The sequence below is a fragment of the Branchiostoma belcheri genome, unplaced genomic scaffold (assembly GCF_001625305.1).
Source record: "Branchiostoma belcheri isolate BF01 breed outbred unplaced genomic scaffold, Haploidv18h27 scaffold7, whole genome shotgun sequence".
Classification (NCBI taxonomy): Eukaryota; Metazoa; Chordata; class Leptocardii; order Amphioxiformes; family Branchiostomatidae; genus Branchiostoma; species Branchiostoma belcheri.
Window position 1 is genome coordinate 5175378 of NW_017804353.1, and position 23079 is coordinate 5198456.

At 40.4% G+C, this 23079-nt stretch overlaps 1 protein-coding gene across 1 annotated transcript; it reads left to right on the forward strand.

The window, feature by feature from the left end:
• The first annotated feature begins 404 nt into the window (after nt 1-404).
• On the forward strand, nt 405-22972 carry LOC109484398 (rap guanine nucleotide exchange factor 1-like). The gene is made up of 5 exons (XM_019787646.1): nt 405-593; nt 15573-15757; nt 21566-21738; nt 22185-22332; nt 22829-22972. The coding sequence occupies exons 1-5, from the start codon at nt 554-556 to the stop codon at nt 22970-22972; spliced, it is 690 nt and encodes a 229-aa protein (XP_019643205.1). The 5' UTR covers nt 405-553.
• Nucleotides 22973-23079: the final 107 nt, after the last annotated feature.

Consider the following 23079-nt stretch of genomic DNA (forward strand, 5'->3'; position numbering starts at 1 on the left):
TAGGGTTTTAGTAGTCCTCCATAAACACAAATCATGCTTTCAAGTAACGTTACAATAACTTTGCAATTTAAAAAAATGCCTTGTCAACAGATTTGTAATATTAGTTTTGAGCCAGTGGTAGGCATTTGGCTGATTTTTTTTAATTTGAAGGTATTGGTAAACCTGATTTAATTGCATAAGTTGTTTGTTTGTTTGTTTGTTTGTTTGTCTGTTCACGTTCCAATTCATTCAGTTCTACTATGTTAGAATTTTGGCTGAGGTAAAGCTAGCGACGGTCGACGTAACCCTGTCTGTAATATTTCTTTCTGTCGCTAGATGACGCTAATAAGTAGTATTACCGTGTGTTGATTTCTATCTTGACCCGGAAGTACGTCATCCCATTCCACAGATCATTTCCGGCCTGGGCAAAATAGGCGGAAATCGGCAATCACAGGGGCTCGGGCGACGTACACACGACTTTCGGGCTTGTTTAGACAGCGGTAGCTCATTTGTGACGGACGTCTGGGACAGCTATGAGCCTATTCATACCGAGATAACTTCGATCGGACGCTTGATGGGACGCAAAATGTCGGGGAAAGGCAGCGACAAGCATGGTAAGTCCGAACACTCGCGCTGGGGCACTGTCCCCTATGTGTTACCCCGGTTGTCACTTTGTAGACTCGGTCGACATGATCGTAATGCCCCTGAACACATACCGCTGGGTTTTCCCGAATTCCATGTTGTTGTTGAAACCGATCTAGATTTTCTGTTTCCCCTAAGATCACTTTACTTACCCTGGATATCCCCTTCGGGGTCTCGCTTTCTTATTTTGGAACGGTGGCAGACTGAAAGTCTCGCTTGTTTCCTTTTTCTTTTCTTGTTGCGGAAGTTTCTTGTGGCCAGGCCTGTGTGGGTTCCCCCGTGTTTTATATCCAGAAAACCCCAAGGTTCTCTCCACAGGAAGCTCTACAGCACACGCGGCCACCCCTCCCCATACCTCCCCTCAAGCACAGGTAGAGAGATCAAAGAGACACTAAGTCTACATTTCCTGATTAGCGTTGTTTGGACATTAGATTCTGATGAAAGACTCTTTGTGTCCTCGCAAAATACTTTTAAAGGGGAGGGGGGCTTCCAATGGGATCTGAAACTTAAGATGCTCAACCAGAATCGAAAACTTCTCAAGAATTCTCATAAACAATCACTTAGTAACATCAGAAAACTACAGTGGAGTGTGGGGGAAAGATAAGTAGCCTTGTAACAGTGCCCTCCACTTGTGAGTTAGATGTTTACACAGCCAAAGAGACGTGTTTGTATACAATGGGCAGGGGCGTATCCGTTAATCATGGTAAAAGACTAACTTAACTAACGTGTTTCCAAATTACAATGTTTTAAGCTGTTTAAAACACCCTTTTTTGCTCGGGGTACCCACTCTAAGTATTCCACTATAATATTAGGTAAATTACATTAGACCCCAAAGGTTTATGCTCTGTTTAAAATAATATCTAACGTTACCTAATTCAAAATAACACAACTGATGTTACCACAAGAACAATTCTTTGTTGACAGAATACTTAAACTCCTGGAAAACAGATATTCCTGCTCTTTTCCAAGAATCAGAAAGAGGAAATACTTTGAATCATCAAAACAGAAAGAGGAATATCAAGTTTCCCAGAATTTTTCTTTGGCAGACAAAAACACAATCATGTTGAAAGAATGAGGAACTTACACAACAAGTGGGATTGCTATAACTTCTTCTACAAAGCCTAAAACAATATTTTCAAGGCAGGTCTATGCTCTTGGTGTCCAAAGGGAATTAAACTAAGCTGCAAAAGCTTTCCATTATCAACATAAGCTGAAGAAAGGGACTTATTCATATTCACTATTAGTAATACACATATTGATTGATAACAAGTTTAAACATGCATTGGCACCATAGCATACTAAGTACTTCAAACTTCAAATACTAAGATTAAAGAAGGAAAACTAATCTAAATTTCCTACAGAAAAAAAGACAACAGTACTGTAGTAAATTGTGTATTGTTTGAATTTGATGAGTTATTCATTAGTTTGTATTGTTCTGGGCTTCTTGGTTTCAGTGTTGATGACAGGTTCCCTGTTGTTAAACACTGTGAAACAAATAAAGACAAGTCAATATAAGAAGGAAGCCATGTGTCAGGTATTGTTGAGGTCCAATACACAATAGGAGCTGCATGCTATCCAGGTAGAGGCTTTGTCTTGTAAGTTGTACATGATAAATTTTTAATACAAGTCCTTGTGGAATAAGTTGGACATCTTGCATGAATTATATGATTTACTCAATGACATTTGTTATATGTGTGTTTCTATTTTTTCCTAATATCAAAATATGATAAGCAGTATTCTTTTTAGAAAGGCTGGGTCAGTTTATTTCACTTGACCCATGACTTTGAGAGCATACACATGTTCAGAACAATGTACCTTTTGCAGCCAAGGACTAAAAGTACAGTACCTCTTCATAAAACGCTCTGAACCCTATCTCCTAATTCCTACATTACTAACAAGGTTTGTGCAGCCTTGGGTGCTGAATGATTCAGGAGACAGTCTGTGTAGTGTCAGGGATAAGAACACTGATAACTGATGATTCATTTGGGCTTGACCTGTTTCTGACACTGGCAGAGGAAAGATGCCAGCCACAGCCAAAACAAAAAAAATTGTCAGATAGTATCACTGGATTAGCAATCTATGCAAAAACGGAAGTTTTCATCAGGAATACATGTCTACTATAGCTGATGTGTACTTGAATGCCACACAGTGATCTAGCACGTTAGGTTTAACTGCTTGTATTTGATCATTCCAAATTCCATGCAACACACATGCAAAAAAAAGCAAGCTTGTCAAATGTATAATAGAATTTGTAACTCTTTCACATGAAATTGCTGTACAAAGAGCATGTTGCCATGTAACCTATATGGCTATATACTGTAGTAGTCTATGGTGTTTGAACATGCTATAATAGGTTTTCAATGAGAGAACTAGGAGGAATGCAGGAGAATGTTATTCCCACAAATCTTTCTTCTCCCAGAAAGCCAGATGTGCCTCCCAGCTGTTGAAACACTCCATCCACCTACTGATCCGTACTTTACAATTATGTCTTTTCCAAGGTGGGAAGCCACATGTAAAAACTGTCATGATGTCGTCAGCTTTTAGAAAGTCTTTGTCACAAAGAGTGTGTCTATTAACACCTGTGATAGGTGGTTTGTGTTTTTTACACAGCTGTGGGGGAACAAAGGGCACAGGTAAACAGACATCTGGGGCATTGCCTGTAATTGCCTGCTCAACAGACCAGAGCAAATGTGGCCATGTCGCTTGTAGGTGACCAGAGCACTGGTCCAACTGCTTCCCCCCCTCCCCCTTCGAAAGAGAGAGACTCAGAGAGTGTTTGAAATTTTCTCCTCTTGACACTGCGTGTAAATAAAATAATTTATCATCCCAGTGACAATCCCGTTCTAATTGCAAGCAAATAAATTCTTCAGTCTGATTTGGCCTGACCTCAACCAGAAATAGAGACCCAAGTCTTCTGTGCTTGTGTGAAAAACAAACTATACCTGTCCCTTCAATCTTTAACAGATAAAGAGATAAAGGTTCAAGAGTTATACGGCAATGGTTTTTAGTGATAGCATGTAGTCCAGTGTGTCCCTAAGCCTAAGGTATGATGATATGTGTATATACAAGGGACATGTTGTCTGCTCAAGGTTTAATGTCTGTGACAGCCACTGGCGGAAGGCCAGGCCAAATGCCGCAATCCCAGAACAAACGCGACCCCAGCATGTGTGACATTCCTCGATGTGGAATTAACCAATAAACATCATGTCGGGTTGGTGTATCTTCCTTTTCGTATCATAGGCGTTTAGCGCGAGGTGACAAGACGTGGGGAAGTGGTGGTGCTTGGCACAGACAGTGGGGTCAACTGTCACAATGTCTGTCACTGTAAACATTTCAAGGGAAGGTTGAAATTGAATCCTTGTGAAAATACCCCTGTGTCACATAGTAGGATCTAAATAGTTTTGTTGAACACAACAGTTGTCATTTCTGTCAAAGAGTGTTGCACTGATGTTTGGTTATCTCGTGTAAATGAAAAGACAAGCGCTACCGGTAGGGTGGTAGAATTTCAGGACTGGCATGAAACTGTAGTCAGCCATCCTTATTATGCCTCAAGTAAGCCTACTTAAGCCTGGCTAAATCAAGAAGCCTATCATTTTAGTCACATTGATTAGTTGGTATGATTCCGGCAGATATTGTTACTAAGACCAGGATATTACAGGCGGATGCCTCCAAAGGCTAGGCAGTATCAAGGTATCACGAGGGAGAATTTGCGACCCAGATAATGTAGTTGACCCCCAACCTGTGGCAGAAATGTGTTTCCCACACAGACCTTCAGTATGAACTACTTCTGTCAGAGAAAACTAGCCTGGATGTCAGACTGTTTTCAGGGTATTAAAGTACAGGCTAGACCCTGAGAACTGGGGGTGCATGTGGTAAAATTTCCTTGGGGACAGGTTGGCCTTGGAGCAGAGGAGCTGGCCTATACTGGTCCTAGCTGACAACAGTCTATATGACCCAGGCGAGATAAAACAAGTGCAGATTTGTGCTATCAATTGGTAACTCACAGCAGTAGGTTTCATTAAAATGTAATACATGCTGAAAGAAGTGTTCACTCTGCTGTATTGCCTGTGTAGCAGGGGTTATCAAAGCTGTCAACTCAATATTGTCTTATCATGAATGTTACCAGTTCCGGTATGTACATTTTTATCAGATGGTAAAGTTACATAAAAAGTGTCAGATACTGACATCCTGCTTTTATTATAAACTTCAAAAAAACTATTTCAAGGCCATTTAGGACTAGTTCTTTAGTATAATTTAACAAAAGATTAACCCTATAATTATCTACAGATTTATGTATGACTATATCAGAAGCCTGTTAGTACAGTGAGTGTTGGTTTTTGTGAGCAGTCTATCCCAAGCCTGTTGATTGATTGCAGATAGCTTGTTCCTCTCAACATAAACACATAGCATACATTCCACACTGCTAGTCTAGCCTATAACAGCTCCATACGTTTCCACCTTACCATAATAGGTATATTTTGGTTTCTCTCCTAGGGCTTGGACACCCCCATAGATGGCCAATTCCAGTGTGTTTTGTTGCTTCAATCCTCATTTGGCCGAAAAGTATGTTTTGCAATTTTCCAGCACAGGCTCTGTTTTTGTCAGGACATTTCTGGGAAATTCCTCTTCTGTTCCTCATTTCTTCCCTGTGTGGTGTGTTGGTTTAGTTGACATTCCATCTCCTGGTGGATTGAAGCCAGTACCCAACGTCTCCTTGTTTGAGCAAAAGAGAAGAAGTCCAGTCATCAGCAAAACCTGGCTCGCGACCGCAACTTCCCACCGACTTGTTTTTCACTGTAGCCACCTGTCACAACCAGTGCATGTATGTCCTGCACTGTGACCCCATCCCAAATATAGCTTCTCTCTTGATTGTTCACAGAAAAACTGCTTTTTACGAGTTTTTACAGTTTTACTTTAGATGAGAACCTCCTGTGATGCTTATCCATAACCCTAAAAATCACTGCATATCTTTCTTTATAGAAAACAGACATTCAATGACTGAAGCTGAGTCAAAGGTTCCTACCGCAAATTTCCAGCAATTTTGTTTTGCACGATTTCCACCTGACAGACCTTGAATGGTGTGTAAGATAATGTTTCATTTTGTTCTAACTCAATTTTATTAACTTTAAAGACACAGGGATATCAGCATTACTATTCTTAGTCGGATTTTTTCTGACATTTATATATCACAAGGATTCGTACTATTTTAGAGGGTAGGCTTATCAAGGACCCTGGTATCTGGATGTGTACTATCAATTAGTTCTGCCAAAAGAAGTTTTGATATGGTAAGGTGCCAAGTGCTGTCACCGTTGCCCTTGGTAATTCTAACTGCTGGCCTGACTCCAACTGATTTGTAGTTTTGTAGCTGTGCCATTACAATTCCCACATGCCTGGAATTTTAAGGTCTAGTACTAGGTGAGAACAAAAATTATTAGATGAAAAATGGTGAAATATTAATATTGTGCAACATTTGACTCATGAAAAGAACACAGTTGCTAGCCTAAAGTCAGGTGTAAAGTCAGATAGGGTAGGGCACGGTGGCCTAAGTAATAGGGCTTAGGGCATGTGAAGTAAAATCCTATCGTACATGTAGGTCCGTGGGAAAGTACTTTGCTCCGGGTTATGTTACTACAATCAATATCTTACATCAGCCTGTACACTCAATAAACAAGGCACTGAACTCAAGTAACAAGAATAAACTATTGTTTCTAGTGTTATCAATATGCCTATTGGGGCGTGATAGAAAGAACAAAGTACACAGTTTCATCATAAGGAAATCATGATTAGATCAAGGCCATTTTAGGGTTCATGTACTTGTAGATGTACTGCAAGGTGATTGGGTAACCTGACCAAGGCCTGATCTGGTTGTGTACACAATGGAACTACCCAGTGCTTGTTGAACCTTGGCCTAGTCCTGTCCTGGGACATACCAGTGGATACAGGGACATGTAGTTCACAGGGACGCATGTGCATGTGCCATGACACTGAACAGGTTTCTATGGGGCCTGGTGCAAGGTGATATTATCCAGCTATTTGTCCCCCCAGGGCTAGCTTTGTGTTTTGTCTTAGCAGCTTCTGAACAGCCTAAATACTGTACATGGACCAGTGCAGGTGAGGTACAGGTAGACATCGGAAATACCTGCAATATAGATTCTCCACATTCCACAAGGTGTCCTGGTGCCTACTTTCCCTTGAGAAGAATATGCCCACAGCCAAAAACAACACTTAGAATGATAAGCTTATCTTTGAATCCTAATACTTCCTATGTACTGAAATAGAAACTGATAAAATGAAATTATATTTCAAAGCTTTGCTTCAAGCAAGGGATATATGGCTGTTTGTGGTAATTGAATCCGTTCAGACGGGTTTATTTACAATCTTTTAGTTTCTAACAGCTTACTGGTCTGAAATTGACTGGAACTAGCCGTTTTGAGATGGCAACAAAGAGTAGATGGGTACCTGACGACACACACGCACACTAAAAGCTCTGACCTCTTTCTACTTTGGTCTCTACATAATCTAAAGCGACAGTTTAAATACCAGTCTCCCAGGGGGCCCATTACTAGGGGTGGTTTTCCAAACCCCATAAATATCCTGCCATAATTGTAATGATTAGGGTAAGGTGTACAGGTTAGAAGTGACCCTATTAACAATGCTGGAGGGCATAGATCATCTAACTCCCTGATAAAGTCCATATGGTTCAAATGCTTCCATAAACTTCCTTAGATCAGCTACAGATTACTAAAAATGATCAATAAATTCAGCAGAATTTGGTCGCAATAAAACAAACAACCGCAAGGAAACAACTTCATTTCCTTTTCCACACGTGCTGGCAAGAGGAAACGGGTCGAATATTATTTCAAACTGCAACCACAACATCCCTTTTTTGATCTCAACTAGACAAACAAAACTTGAATATCAAGACAGTACACAAGTCTGGCTTCCGGTTTGCTGACTGAGTTCTTTGTAATAGCACAGATTTGAGACCCTACATCCACCCACATAAACTGCCCACTCACACTTACGTCATGTACTTCACCAGGTCACCTCCAGTTGTACATGAAGAGGAGAACAATACCTGGAGAACTGAACTTTGCCCTGTCTGGGAGTGGGCAGAGCTCTTACCTAGGCAACAGTGCGAAAAATTATCCCTAATGAATGCACAAATCAATAGTAATGGGGTGTGTTGAACGCCTTTGCATAGTTTCCATGTGATGTCATGCATATGTCTAAAAGTACTAAGTCTTGCCACCACATGTATTTATTTGACAGTGTATGTACACCTGTATGTTCTTGTTAAAGTTTTTTGTTAAGTTTGTTTTTGTTTATCTGAATAAAGTTACCAAAAAGTACTTGTTGGAATTATAAAAATATCATTAGAGACTGCACCACTGGTATGCTGAATTGGAAAAAAGTAGAATGTAAGCAAAAAATAACATTTAGAATATTTGTCAAATTGTTAGTAGACTGTAAAACAGATTTTTATTGGTTTATTCCCAGTCTTGACTGAATTAAACTTGGATATCCTTAAGTATATTGTGCTATAAAATGATTGGCATTTGTTTGCAATATCATTCTGTCTTTTGTTGAAAGATTGCCCATAATAAAAGCTGGAGTCAATATTGAAAGTGCATAAACCAAGTGAGCTTGGCATGTGTGTGAGTTTGAATGAGTGAGTAGTGTGTGCAGTAGAAGGGGCACAGTGACAAGTCTTTTCTATTATGTCCATGTATGTATGTAAGTTACATCAAACACTTGTCATGTACATGTGTTAGAACTAGAGTGCAGCTGTTCCCTTTGCTGCTACAGGTGACTCACTAGTAGCACTGCCCACCCACAGTACATGCACCTGTCCCTACATATACCATACCTACCACAATCAGGCCTTCCCCCAGATACTGTATTTCCTTTTCTAAATGTACCACTTTATCACTTTTGTAACTTAAAAGGCTAACTTGCACATGTATATACAGTAAATGAGACTCTTATGTAGTTGACATTTACCTCCAAATGCTCTGGAAAATCAGATTTTTGTAGTTGTAAAATGTCCTGTACATTTTCTAAATTTTCTAAGAACATAGCTTGCACTTTTTAAGTTATAGCAATTTTATGTAACAACATGTATAGCATGCTTGAAGTCCCTAAATCAATTTCACCTTTTCTCCAGACATGTAAAAAATCTTTTTACCCTGTCGGTAATACTATGAGTGAATCCAAGGAGATATGTAACATAATAGATCATCAGCATCATGATCCATCTTCCCTTTCTGCCAGATTTCCCACGGGAGTTAGCAAAGAGGGTGCAGAAAACAAGTCAGCACAATGACAGTCCTGGATGCTTTCCAATATCATAGCAAAATCCAATCAGCCAAAAGCTGTATCTTCATTCCTGTCTTCAGTCTGATAGAAAAGCTCATTCCCAGAGGAGGGATATCTAATCATGTCAAATGGACCGTACCATTGGGGACAGGGGACAGCTCAGGGAGATGATTTCGGTGATTTCTGCTTGCTGTTGTTACCTGGGTTACTCAAGGGTGGAAATTTGTGGAAAACTGAAATTGTTCCACCAATTTGACAACAGATGTCACGAATGTTAGACTGTCATATACAGTATGTCTTTTGTGCTTGATTTTTGCACGAAGATGTATTTTACAGTACATTTATAGTTATTTCTCTAAATTTTTCATTACTCAAATAGTTTGGAATTTTTTGTGTAATGTAGCTTTTTGCTGAACTTACACATCTTTAAAATGTATAAGAAAGGAAGGGAACTTTTTTTCATATCAGTCACAGTCTGAGTATAGGATACTGACAGCTAGTATTGAGGAGTCTGATAGAAATGTATCCAGAATATCCAGAGTAGAGTTCAACAAAACATGGAGGTAAGGGAACCCAAGCAGCAGTAATAAGGAATTCCTGGCATGTTCCTATCTGCATACTTCAGACCCAAAGGTCACAGCCAATTACTTTCTAACCCCTTCTAATCAGACCTAACTCTGGGGAGTTCAGCCAATCAGCAATCCTTGATCCCTGGTCATTGTGAAGTCTGACTCAGCCGAACTCTATGGCAAAAATGTGCTGAAGTAGACTACTCCTCAAAGTTAAGGTCCTATTTATTCTGTAGGTAGGTTACCGAAATGATAACCAGTGTTACTGTTATGTTTATCAATCACGAACATCCATTTGCCTGTATAGCAAAGTTGCTCATAAAAGAATCTTGATAAAAACCTGGATAAAAACTTGTCATAATATACTGCATCATTCAGTTGAATTCTAACCAGAAATGCTGTCAGGATCTGCAATTGGAAAAGGAGAGGGAGTTATGCTTTACCTCACTAAGCTTACAGTCACACTGCATCAGATTCTGATTCATACGCAACAGTGTTAACTAGACAACAGCTCCACCTAACGACTGACTGAAGTATTGCACCCATCCCTCCGGACACATCAACATGCATGATGTAAACAGGTCACAACTGCCTTGTGTAATTGGCGAAACTGCCAGCAGTAAACTATTCCTGGGTGTATCTAGGTCTGAAGATTTAATCAGTCCTGACAGTCAAAACATTTAGGTGACGTCAAGTTACATCGTAACAACTTGTTTTTAAGATACACTAAATTGTTACCCAGTGTTTTGATTTTCAGTCAAGGATTGCTTACCACAATACTACTGCATGCTCCTTAGTCCTAGACCCAAGACAATGATTTCCTAAAGGCAGGTAGTTGAGATATTTATATTCTAGCAAATGATGAGATGACATAATATCTGCTATTACTGCATAGCCATTGACAATATCATAGTAGATATGTTTACTCATTAGATATTTAGTGTTGTAATATTAATAATCATGCTATAAAGTTGTGAATGTGTACATCTGCACAAAAATGTAGATGTGTCCTGGACTGGAGTTGTTAGATGCGTGCCTCATTGTGAAATTTTAGAATAGACATTGTTGTGTACAGTTCATGGTAGAAAAACATGACTAACCCCTCTCCCATATACAGAGCAGAGACTCCTCAAAATAGCGCAGTGCTCAGCGGCTAGAATGTCAGCGGTATGCGGAGTTATGCACCCTGGCTCCGACACTGGACCGGAGTGGCTCATACACCGCCCAATCCCACCTCATGCTCCAGAATATCCCCCGTTTTTCACCCGTGTTCCCATTCCCACATATGGAATGGCCAGGGATTGATTTTTCGGGGGTGCTGAGTAATTTCTGCTCACTATAGATTCACAAGCAATTATGTACAGGGCATAGTGCTGCAGTGCCTTCCCTCTGGCATGCAATTCAAATGTGACGGACGCCCCTTTCGTGGATTCACCCAAGCCATAACTCATAGCTGACATAGGTTGAGCGGAGATACCAGTATTTTTAGCCGCACATTGGACCTTAGGGAGTGAAAATGTCGTGGTTTTGTGTTGCAAACGACCCGGACTACTATAGCTTGGACTGCTGTAAGTATCGCTGCCCGTCCGTGCCACACGCCGTGTGCGTGCATCAGAAAGGTCGGAGAGTTTCTGTGTACATTCCTAGCATGTGCAATGTTTTCCCATCCCTAGCTGTACATGTGTGCAGAACAAGACGTCCTATACGTTTTACGAGGGGGGAGGGGCATGGATGCACTTTCTCTGTTTGTCTGTTGGTTGAGGAATGATGTGTGACTGAACTGGACACTTGTGGTCAACTTTGGGAAAGTGACCAATGTGATGACCGGGCTGCTTTCGGACCATTATTCATTCTGCTGGAATGTAAACAGCTCGGCTGACCTAAGCACTTGACAGTCATTGTTTATTGCTCCCTGCTGTTTATTGCTCTATTGCTCTCTTGTCAATCAAAAGTCATAATGTACCACAGTCTCATCAGTACGGCCATGAATGCTACTATAGTTTTAAATAGCACATATTTATTCCACTGCCAGTAGTGCCTATAGGCACAGTCCTCATGTATTTGGTAGTGTACAGAGGTTACTGTCCTCATCTTTCTTGCTGTGATGCCATCTGTGTGACACTGTCTACCATTGCTGCCCTCAGACTAGTATCATATTATCATTGGACTGGCTGTCTACTGGCTGTCTGCAAACTGCTTTAGATGAAAGTTCAATGCATATATGTATATTTTCATTGTCGTGTTTTATTCTGTTCATTTTATTTTAATGCTGCCAGCATTTTACAAAGTACAGAAAGTACTAGGTTTTATAAATGTATTGTTTGGATATTACTGTATGGGTCTGATTTATCAACTTCTGTATCAAATACCTGGAAATGTCTTGGTTATCACAAGGACGTTATATCCATCCAAAATTCACTGGCGCAAAGTGTATGTTATCATCCTCATTGATGTAATGTTAGTATTGTTAAATTGTGTGGAAGTTTCCACAATGACCCTTACCTGGCCTTATTTGTGCATACGTGTCATATGCCACAACAACTATCATCATAAAGGTCATTCTACAATATGTTGATAAGTTGTAAATACTGTGTAACCTTTATTGTCACCTTCAAAAGGTAGGTAGTTGGAACGCACAAATTTAGTGCCACAAAGTGACATACATGTACATACGTTATCATTCTCCTATTCTTTTCCTGACTTTCATAGTTTCAATGATAACCAAGAATTGGCTTGCTAGGATGTGTATTCATTCCCAAGTCAAAATTTCCCTGACAATCAGCCAAGAAAGGAGGTGTCTATATTCAATGGCCACCTGGTGGGATGTTTATTATTGGGTGCCAAATATGGAGAGGTGCAATATTGCTGCCTGCCATGGGTCATTCCTATGCAATTAGCCTGAGTAATGGGTTTTTTCCACTTCAAGAAGCAAGAAGCCCCACTTGGAATAAACCTTGCATGGGGTAGTTTTTAAAAACAACATGGACGGTAGATAGTTTACATGTGTGGGAATGATATTCTTCCTCAGATTCTAGCCACAGTGTAAGTACGATTAGTTCACTGAACTGTAAAGTCTGATAGAAAAGGCAATGTGTACATTTTGTCCGTAAATCGTACCTTGATAGCACATGAAATTGCTTTGGCCATGCCAAACCGATTGATGTCAAGGTTTTGTCCAGTAAGGGCTATTTTTGTCAACCAAGGACCAAAATAATTACCGTGTTTACATTACGAAGGGACACAAACTTGTTACATTGCCATCGTAGACTGGCCAACAGCTTGGGGTTACCATAGGTCATGACACGTGCCCTAAAATGTTACCTTGCTTCATTTAAATTAAAAATATGAAGTTCTTTAAGCACAAAAACAAGTATTTTCTCAACAATTTTTGACAGGTCTCAGTTGATTTCTTTAGGTCATATAGAATTGAACTTTGTTACTACTGGTTGCTGCAAAGTGCACTGCCACAAGAATGCTATTTCAAATTTGAAGATGTATACAAAATAGAAAAAGTACACATAAAACCAGTACTGACTTCAAGTTGCCCCATGTGGCAGAAGGTGAGAAAATTCAATAAGCAAGAGCACAGGTGACCATCCTTCACTGATGTCCCCATGACAGGTATATTGTAGTTCTAAATAATTCAGGGAAGGTTGACAATACCTTGCTTGATGACATACTGACACCATTACCACCTTTTGTCTCTCAGCCAGGTTTCTGGATACTGTAGAATCTGTTATTTTCAGGAGGTAAAAGGAGGTTTTTATTGTGTTCGCAGTTCACAGTTGAAAAAATATAGGGAAAATACAAAACACATGTTCACAGTGTCATAATTCATTTGGCAGTCACCACAAAAACCTGGCAAATAAAACCACATCAAACATTACAAGATTTACAGTATTGTGGGATATTCCTTAAGTTAGACCTACATAGTTATGCATTGGCAGTGCTTGAAATCATTATTTTTCTTCATTTGTCCCTGCAATCTGGAACAGTCTTTTTTTGCAAATTGCAGGTGGATATTTTGAGCCCAGATCAGGTCCACTTATCTTGTTGTATGGACACTTCAAGCCTTGTCGTTATTAGGAAAACCTACTGAGCTGAAAATTGGTTCATGTCGGACTTAATGACACATCGATCAAGGTATTCAATTTGTACAAGGGTGTGTAAGCGATATTGCCTGGTATTCAACCCTGTTGGGTAGACAGAGTGACAAAACTAAATACATGTAAGGCTTGATACAAGGAAATGAACTATACTGTAAATAGTGAAATTTTCTCTGTGGTTTTATGTTCAGTTTTTGCATTGACCCCTCCACACCAAATTCATGACACTGCAAATAAGTTTTCCTTGTATGACTACTGCACTACAGGATTGTTAAAACACTGTGAAGGAACCTTTTGAATGCATTCAATATCTTTGTATAATCACATCTTTACCGTTGTTTGTTTGGCCTATCAGTATCAGTTCTAGAAAAGGGCAGTTCATTGGGATTGCTTTTATTCTGTATTGCATCACTGCTATATGACTCATTTTATCATACATTAAAAGAAAATTTTATTACCACAACTCCCATGATATTTATGTACAGACGTGTCATCATATTTTTTATAGGTAATACATGCAAATAACTCATTAAAAGTACCCAGTGCAACTCTGGTGTTGGGCTGAAGCTCCCATAGGATTATTACTAAGCATAATTTAATTTTTTGGTGGCAGCTATCCAGCCATTAAAAAGATGTTTATCAAACTAAAAATAACATCCATCTGAAGGTTTTAGAAGGCTTTATCATAAGTGAAATGTTGATGAAACACTTGAATACTGTGCAGCTTTAAACATTCAAGTTGTACTTTTGGCAAAGTATAATAGCCTTATGTATGTGAAGGGCAAAAAGCTTACGAACCCTAACCTGGACTGCAAAACATTCTATATTGTCCTCAATCTATGTGCAAATACAATCCAATAAAACCATTCAATCTGTTATTTTAGTTTCACACAAGTTATATGTTTTCTACAGGATAAATGTAACCTTGTGTACAGTACTGTATATGAAGGGCAGAATGTACACAGACCCTGAACCAAATGCTCATGGTTGTATTTTGTTGTCATCTATTCATGTACATGTATATACAAACATAACACAATGAAATCTGTTCAAAATACTATTTTTTGTCAAACACATTGTATTTTCTATAGGGTAATGATATAACCTTATATATGTGAAGGGCAGAGACTGGCCAATCCCTGACCCAGCTGTCAGGGTGCCGTAAGATTAATGCCACTTAGCTGATGTCAGTAAACATGAGTCATGGATGGGTCCATAATTAGGAGGATGAGGACATGGTGTTTATATATGGGAGCTGTGGGCACAAGTGGTAGGCAGTCGTGAATATTCACTGGTAGGGGGAGGTAACACGGGGCTGAAGAGAGCATGCGGTGGGTAGCAGCACTGAGGTTTAAAGATACAGGTACAGATTGAAAATATGATATTTTTCTACTCATCAATGTTTTGTCTTTAGAAAGATATGTTGTCTAGCTCGTGGAGGTGTCACATTTAGTTTGTCCGTGTGGTCAAAGTCACAAATGTTACGAATCACAATTTCAAGGATGCGATTGTTATTGTTTCCATGAATTGTAAATGTCAGATGATGTTGGCTACATGGGATAAAAGATAAATGTTGATATTGAAGAATGACTGTAAGTAGGTTCACATAGAAATTGTGATCATCCAACATACCAAAGCTATACCTAACATGACATAACAATATAACATACATGTATAGCCACTATGATAAATTTGTTTATTGAGAAGCTCTTCCATTGCCCTTACATGATGATTGAAATATTAATGATGTAAACAGTAACTAATTCAACAACTACTAAAACAGATACGTATGTAAAAGAACCCAAGACACTTAAGGTTACTTGGCTGAAATGTGCAAGGGCACACTGCAGTACTGTAGCTAATGAAAAAGTGTCATGCTTTGTCCTTAGGTCTGATCTAGTCCGAGGTTAACAGAGTATAATACACATCCTTACTGTCCTGTTGTTGTATTTTGCAGACTCCCCCCAAGGCCAACAGTCCACGCTGGGGAACAAGATCCGCAGTGGTGTGGGGAAGGGGGTGGAGGCCATCCAGAGGAAGATCACCCTCAGTAAGTCCCAGTCCAGCCTGGGCAAGCTGCACGTCCGCCGCAAGAGCAGCGACGAGGGCAGCGATGGGACACAGAAACCACAGGTGGAGAAGGTACGAGTAACAGAACACGTGCTTGCTATAACACAAGTGGGTGTTGCATGGCGTTGAATGGTCAAGTGGCTAAACTACATATAGTTAGTGATATAGTAAGTCTCAGGGTTCAATCCCTGGCATTCCTGGCTATATGGTACACGGATTTCCTCATCCAGGAGTATAATGGGTACCTAACTTCGGTTGGGGAGCAGGAAGGTAAAACGTGGTAGAAAGAGAGGGATGGGTCTTGCCTAGGGCAATAGTACTATTTGTCTAGGGCACGATATCATAACAAGTGGAAAATGTTATCTGGTATCATACAGATACAGAACTGAAAAGGCCAGCAAGCAACTGCCCTGGCAAATACACATTTCTTTTGAAAAAAATTGAAACCTCTGCAGTCATCATGGAAAATAAGACCACCACATTAGAATTTTGGGGGGAAAAGGTTTCCTCCAACAATAACTGCATGAGCTACATACAGGTAAGGTGCTCTCTTTTCTGAATTGAAAAATACCCACGTTATGCACAGGAGGCTGAATATGTGTATTGCACCTTTAGTAAACAAGATGAAAGTAAAGAAAACATTCCATATGGCCCAGACTCTACTCAGGAGGCCCTGAATATCCACTTGTACTAACAAGCCCGCCTGTCACCTCCCCCCTCTTACAGCACATCCCCCCACACATACACACACTCTCACACAGACACATGACATGCTTCCAGGGCTGTTTCCAATGTAGGAAATCCCTGTGTGGTCATCTGCAGTTGATTAAATTTGCATTTTATAGGATATAGGCACAGTGTGGATTATTCCAGCTGCAGAAACAATTTGATTGTAATTTGCAGGAAAATTTATTTACCAACAGAATAATTGTTTCTTACTTTTTCATGAGTAGATATGATGATATTCATGATATTTTCATGCCTTTCATCTATAGATCCTATTTGTAGTATTTGTAACAGGAAGGTATAGTAGTACGCTAGAGTTTTTCTGTAAGGTAGGAATATATATCTATATTGATATTTATGACAAATAGGTTTGCGGTCAAACAAAGGAGATTTCCAGGAATCCTTCATCAGCCTGAGGTCCAGCCCTGTTCAGCCCTGAATCTGGTCCAAACAGATCATGATGGGTTCAGGAATGCCTACAGTGTACAGGCTATTATCACGTGATTAGTGTATGAGGCTGACATCTTGCACAGGCCCATGTTAAGATTCCATGTTGCATTTAGACTCATTTAAACAATTGCTTTTCTTCCTCACTTTTAATTATGCTATCTATGTATCTTAGTAGAGATTTCCTCTCAATGGTTCTCAATTGTGGAAAGGGAGGTTTCTCATCTCAGTCAGGTGTTTTGTAAACCTACTACATACCCTCCCTCACCATTTAGTTTTGGGTTCCCCTGAGACCCCATCTGGTCCTGATTTCTGTCCCTGTCCCATGTTATCCTTGGATTTTCTGGTTTCCTGACCTCAAAACCACATGAGGGCCCCAGCTAAAGACTGCCCTTGTTCTGTGAAAATTAAACATACTGGCTGTATGTGATGTCAGGTTTAATGGGTGGGAACTTAATATGCTTTGTGTGTGGTTTTATGTATGGTATGAATCTTTTAGTCAGAAAATAATAAATATGTAGGTATATTGCGTCATTGAATATCATACATTTGAGGATAAAAAAGTGGAAAATGGAGCATATCAATTATCATAGAAGCTTCACATCAATCCGAATATGTGTTTGGTTTTTGTTTGTTTGTTTAATCATAAGCCTATGTACCTCCACAGTGACAGATTAAATCATGACACGATTTTGACAGAGGTAAACAAAATTATGAATATGCTGCTGGAAAAAATGTGAATTTTAGATGGCGGAAGCAAAGAAATAACTTCAACAAAACCCTGCTGTCAAAGTGTGCTTATATTGACTTTCCTCACAACTTTTTGTACTAACTCTCTCTTAAATCCCCATGATCAAGCCCAAGTAATCTTCATCAATGCACATTACATTTTGGATAAATAAAATTCAGGTTTTACAGTGTCGGTGTATTTGGCTTTGAAACTTTCAAAAGCAACCAAGCAGATGTATTAGTTGTGCCCACTGTAAACACATGGTCTCCATCAAGTCTAACCAAACAGGGCCCCTCCCCTCCCCCACCAATACATATGTAGTAGTTACATAATTGAAACCTGCATTTTTCTCCACTTTGCATGGACTGGAGGAGTCCTGACAGGAAGGGTACTAATTCTCGCCTGATTGAAGGTCAGAGGTCAGCAGGAAGTACATTTATAGTTTTCAAAGAAGAGAGAGAGAGCTTCCCACTTCCTCCTCTCAGAGTGGACTATCAGGAGCCTGCCATTTTCTGTCAGTGGTGAGATGTTCCACCATGGAGTTCTGGAGTAAGTTTCCACAACCTGCCAGCGGCCCAGGCACTAGGACCTTCACCAGGAGGAGAAGGAGTGGGAGGGGGTCGGACCCCTTCATGGAGCTTCAGCGGGACGTGCAGACCCAATACAGGAGACGCTCGGTGGGCTGCTCACCCAGCGAGACGGACAGCAGCAAACAACTCTTCATGTTGGCCGAGAAGAGTCTGGTGGCCTACAGACTGGCCAGGCTGTCCATTTCAAGCCAGGTCTTGTGTTTTGTTATGTTGTTATTCTGTAAAACTTACTAAAGGTCCTGTAGGTGATAAGGTGTTGTAGCTGCTCCCCCAGCGAGACCGACAGCAGCAAATAACTCTTCATGTTGATCGAGAAGAGTTTGGTAGCCTACAGACTGGGCAGGCTGTCCATTTCAAGCCAGGTCTTGTGTTATGTTGTTGTTGTTGTTCAGGAAAAGGTCCTGTAGGTGATTATAGGAGTTGTAATGCAGAGTGATGGGAGGTAATGAAGGTTACAGGACTGTTGGATCATGTGTCAGCTTTCCCTTCCTTCTGGCCCTGAGCAAAGTCAGATTAGCTTAGATCTTACATCCTTTTTCTCAGTTTCGATTTACATAATCCGATAAGCTACATTTCTGCTACCATCCTGAAACTTAGTACCATACTTTTCTCAAGCTCTTATCCATCCCTGCTATGTATACTAGTAATCTGAACCATGAGTGTGGTTAAAAGATTTTAAGAGATACACTAAAACCTTGTTGTTTTTACAGTGAGTAGCATGGGTGGCAGCACATATACTAGGTCAACAACAAAACTTAAGACCTGTATAAAGCTTCAGGCCCTAAGGGCCCTTGCTCTATTACATCATCTACAGTAATCGCCTTTGCTGTTTCGTGGTACTACTATCCAAATAAGCACTTTGTCTGATGAATCAGGAGAGCATTAAACAGAAATGGAAGTAACAGTCAACATGCATGAGACAGCATGGATAAGTGCCAACTTCTCAGTTCCAACTTCTGAGTGCAGAAAGTCTGTTCCTACTGATACCATCTACAGACAGGGCCCAGTGGAGTCAGATGCTACAGATTGTACCTGTGTTTGTTTGTTAGATGTCATGTCTAAAAGCTTTAGGGCATGCTTCCATCCTAAATACAGTCCATTCTGTTTCCCCTTCTCTTGTTGTTTTGCGGGGTAACTGTTGGATGTTTGAATGTTTCCAAACCAAACTTTAGGAGTCCCCCGAGGCTGGTACATGATGTCTCCCTGATGTCAAACCTGACACTGAACATTTTGGTAACCTGGTGTTCGCATAGGTTAAATCAACTACATAGCATGGCATATTTTGTTGTGATAACTATATTTTATAAGAGAAAAAACAGCTAACTGGAAAATTCCTATTATAAAATTGGTTTTGTTTACCATGATCATATCAGTACATATCATTTTCTGCAGTGTCAATCTTGACCTTTATGTTTTCTAGTCATGGGATTTTGTAAATGCTTCAGCAGGTTTAGGACTAGAGGAAGATTTCTGCTTTCTCTGCTAGAAGATGCCAAAATATACAGATGTTTTGCAGGAAATCTCAGTTTCCTAGTAAGATAACACCCCCTCGAGATTTTCCTAGCATTTCCAACTCCAAGTTGGTTGTGTCTGTCCAAGTATTTGTGACTAGAGTTCTCATCTGGAGCCAAATGTTTGGCATTTAGACCTCTCAGGGTGTCTTCCCTTGCCTGTCTTTGTAAACATGAGGTCTTCTAGCTGTGGTTTCCCCCAACAGGAACAGGATACACAGTGAGGAAACAGCTCTGCTGACTTGTTGTCATGCACAGAACGATAAAAAAACCAAAGCTCGGAACAAGCCCAAACTAGAGTACCATATCATAGGTTTTCTTATCTGTTCCTGTTAGAGTTTTCGAAAGGGATCAGCCCAAAAATAGAATATTCATGCATCATTAGTCATTACACAAGATGGTACCAGAACCAGGAAAGGAAGAGACCATTCATGACCTTGGCAAGTGAACAGTCCAAGGTGACTCAGCTGTAGAAAGTGATGTTCCAAACCCAAGACATTCTAGACGATGACTGCACTGTCCCAAGTGCCTTCTTTATTTATGTTACTGTGTCCACCCAAAGCAGGAAATCCAAGAACAAGGCCAAGAGTAAATTTCTAACTCCTTTTCATAGGTTGATATTTCTAGGAAAATTAACAGCTCAAGGTGACTCAGCTATAGCGATGTTCCAAACCCAAGACATTATAGACAATGACTACACTGCCCCAAGTGCCTTCTTTATTTATGTTGCTGTCCAACTAAAGTAGGAAATCCAAGAACAAGGCCAAGAGAAATTTCTTCCTCCTTTAACAGCCCAAGGTGACTCAGCTGTAGGTGATTCTCCAAATGCAAGACATTGTAGACACTAACTAGTAAGACAGTGACTACATTGTCCTAAGTGCCTTCTATATTTATGTTACTGTCCACCTGAAGCAGGAAATCCAATAACAAGGTCAAGGGGAAATTTCTTCCTCCCTTATATAGCTTGATATTTCTAGGCTATCCTTCATAATTTCTTATAGTCCATAGCAGTTCTTATATTGCATGTGCAAGCTTTGATGTAAATTGGCGGGCCCACATGTAAGTTCCAGACAGCCCTGTGTGCCCTGGGGAGTACATGTTGACCCAGTCCCACACAAGGTGCTACAGACTGTTAGCATAAACACTGGGGCAGCCTTGAACCATCTCAGCTGGCTTGTTATAGGCGTAGCCATTATAGGATTCTACTTCAAAGCCCCACTTTGAAGATGCGGTGTCGAACTCTGAACTTCTGCTAGCCGGGTGATGTTGCCAAAGCTAACAGTGGGCTCAGACTTTCACATAACAAAGTTAACATCTATACAAACACGTCCCAGGGGCAAGTTGCGGTGCAGGTTATGCCAAAGGGTTGCATAAATAAAGTAAAAACCTGTGTAAATATGATCGTTCTTTACTCCCTTGTTCAGGAGACTAAAGAAGCACTTTATCGTGAGGTAACATTGACCTCAGGGGGTATAAACCTGGTAACCAGCTGTTGTCAGCTTCTCTAACTTGTAGGTCAATAGCATGGCCGTGGTAGTCAAATTGAAAGGTTTTGATGTACTTTTATGTAGTTTGTGTTTCCTGTGCTATTGCACTCAGCACATTTCCTTTGCTCGTAGAGCATGCCTAGAAATACATGTGTAGTTGAGGTTTGACAGTCATTTGACAGGCCTTAACTACCTTCTCTCATGTTGTTTCAAAAATCATTGCATAGTAATAATAAAGTATTTGCTGCACCTGCTGCCACTGCAAACATATTGGTCCGTGAACATGTCCGATGTCCATTTTTCTCAGACCGATAACTTTTGCTGCTGCCTACAATTACAGTAAATTGGTTTTTGCCTAAGCTGATGCGACTTTTCTCCCTTTTTTCCAGGACGTGGACAAGTTGCACCTGTCCCAGAAGGTGGTGATCAACGCCCTGACGTACCTGGAGGCCGTGGTGGATAAGAACATCCTGGAGAACGTGCCTGCCACGGCCAGCGAGGTGCTGCAGACTGTCATGGAGCTGTACAGCACGCTCAACTCATGTCTCATCAAGGAACAGAGGTAGGGATACTTCCCTATAGATCTATGGCTTTTGCTTGTTTCTGTAGTGTTCGAAGTTCTCTTCTTATTTACTTCTTATCATTTCACCTATTTTTCAAGAACTGGTTTTCCTCTTCAGGTTTCATACCGGGGTAACTCTCAAAAGATAAAAAGATGTCTCTGTGAAGCTAAAACTTTTGATCCAATGCAAGAGACTGTTCTTACCTAGAGCTTTCTACCAGTCACTCTGATCTTCTTGAAGTTCTTCAACATACTGACCTAGTGAAACTTGTCACATAGCTTCTCTGAAGTGTGACGTCAACACTGGGTCAAAGGTATCTGGTTAGAGAGATATGGACAGTGTAAGGAAAAGCCAACTTGTTTCTTTGCCCAGTCATATGATTATGATTGTAATGCCATGAACAAATGAACATAAATGTTAACAGTATAAATGTTTTCCCCCACAGTTCTGTGATCATGTCGTGCCATAACCAAGTGTACCAGAGCCTGGCCAACCTGATCCGCTGGTCTGACCAGGTGCTGCTGGAGGAGGGAGAGATCTCCAACAAGGAGGCCGCCAACGAGGTCATCCATGCCGTGGTGGACGGAGTCAAGGTAAAATATGTCACTGTAGCTGTTTTTTTTCTACCAAGAATTTGATCTGTATCTGTATAGCCACTATAACCCATTGGCGTAACACACAGGCTTCGCAGGCACCAAACAACCTGTCACATGTAACATTGTTAGAAGCTATCTAGTGATGATGCCCCTACTATACTTGGTGTTCCACTTTACAATAGTTCTAGGGAAAACAATTGAAAGGACAAGAGAATGCAAGCTGAAGATGGGATGTGGAAATGAAATGGGAGTGTTAGGATTTGTCAACGGTGATTTTTCTGTCACGTATTCAGAGACTTGTATAGAGAGGTTATCAAAGTACATATTTAAATGTAAGTAACTGTTCTTCTATGTGAAAGTAAAGGGTAAGGGAAGGCAGTTTTCAGAAGTTATTTTTAAATGGTAAAATCTATAAAAGGATGTATAGCCATTAAAATTGAATCATTAAGTGATTTGGATCTGATACTGAATTTCCAATGTTGCCCCACCCCAGGAACTGGTACAGTTGTCTATCGAGAGATTACAGGACAAGTCCATGCCACGCTCCAGGTCTACAACAGAAGTCTCCCCTACCAAGGCTATGAGGTCAGTACAATGGCAGTGTGTAGGAGCTCCTACAGTGTATGACTCATCCTGAAGTAAAAAAATAACCTCATCATGATGGCCCTTTTGGCAGGAAATCTGGGAATGTCACTAAGTAGGAGGAAATAAGGTAACTCATTGAACCACATTGCAAATGGGTTT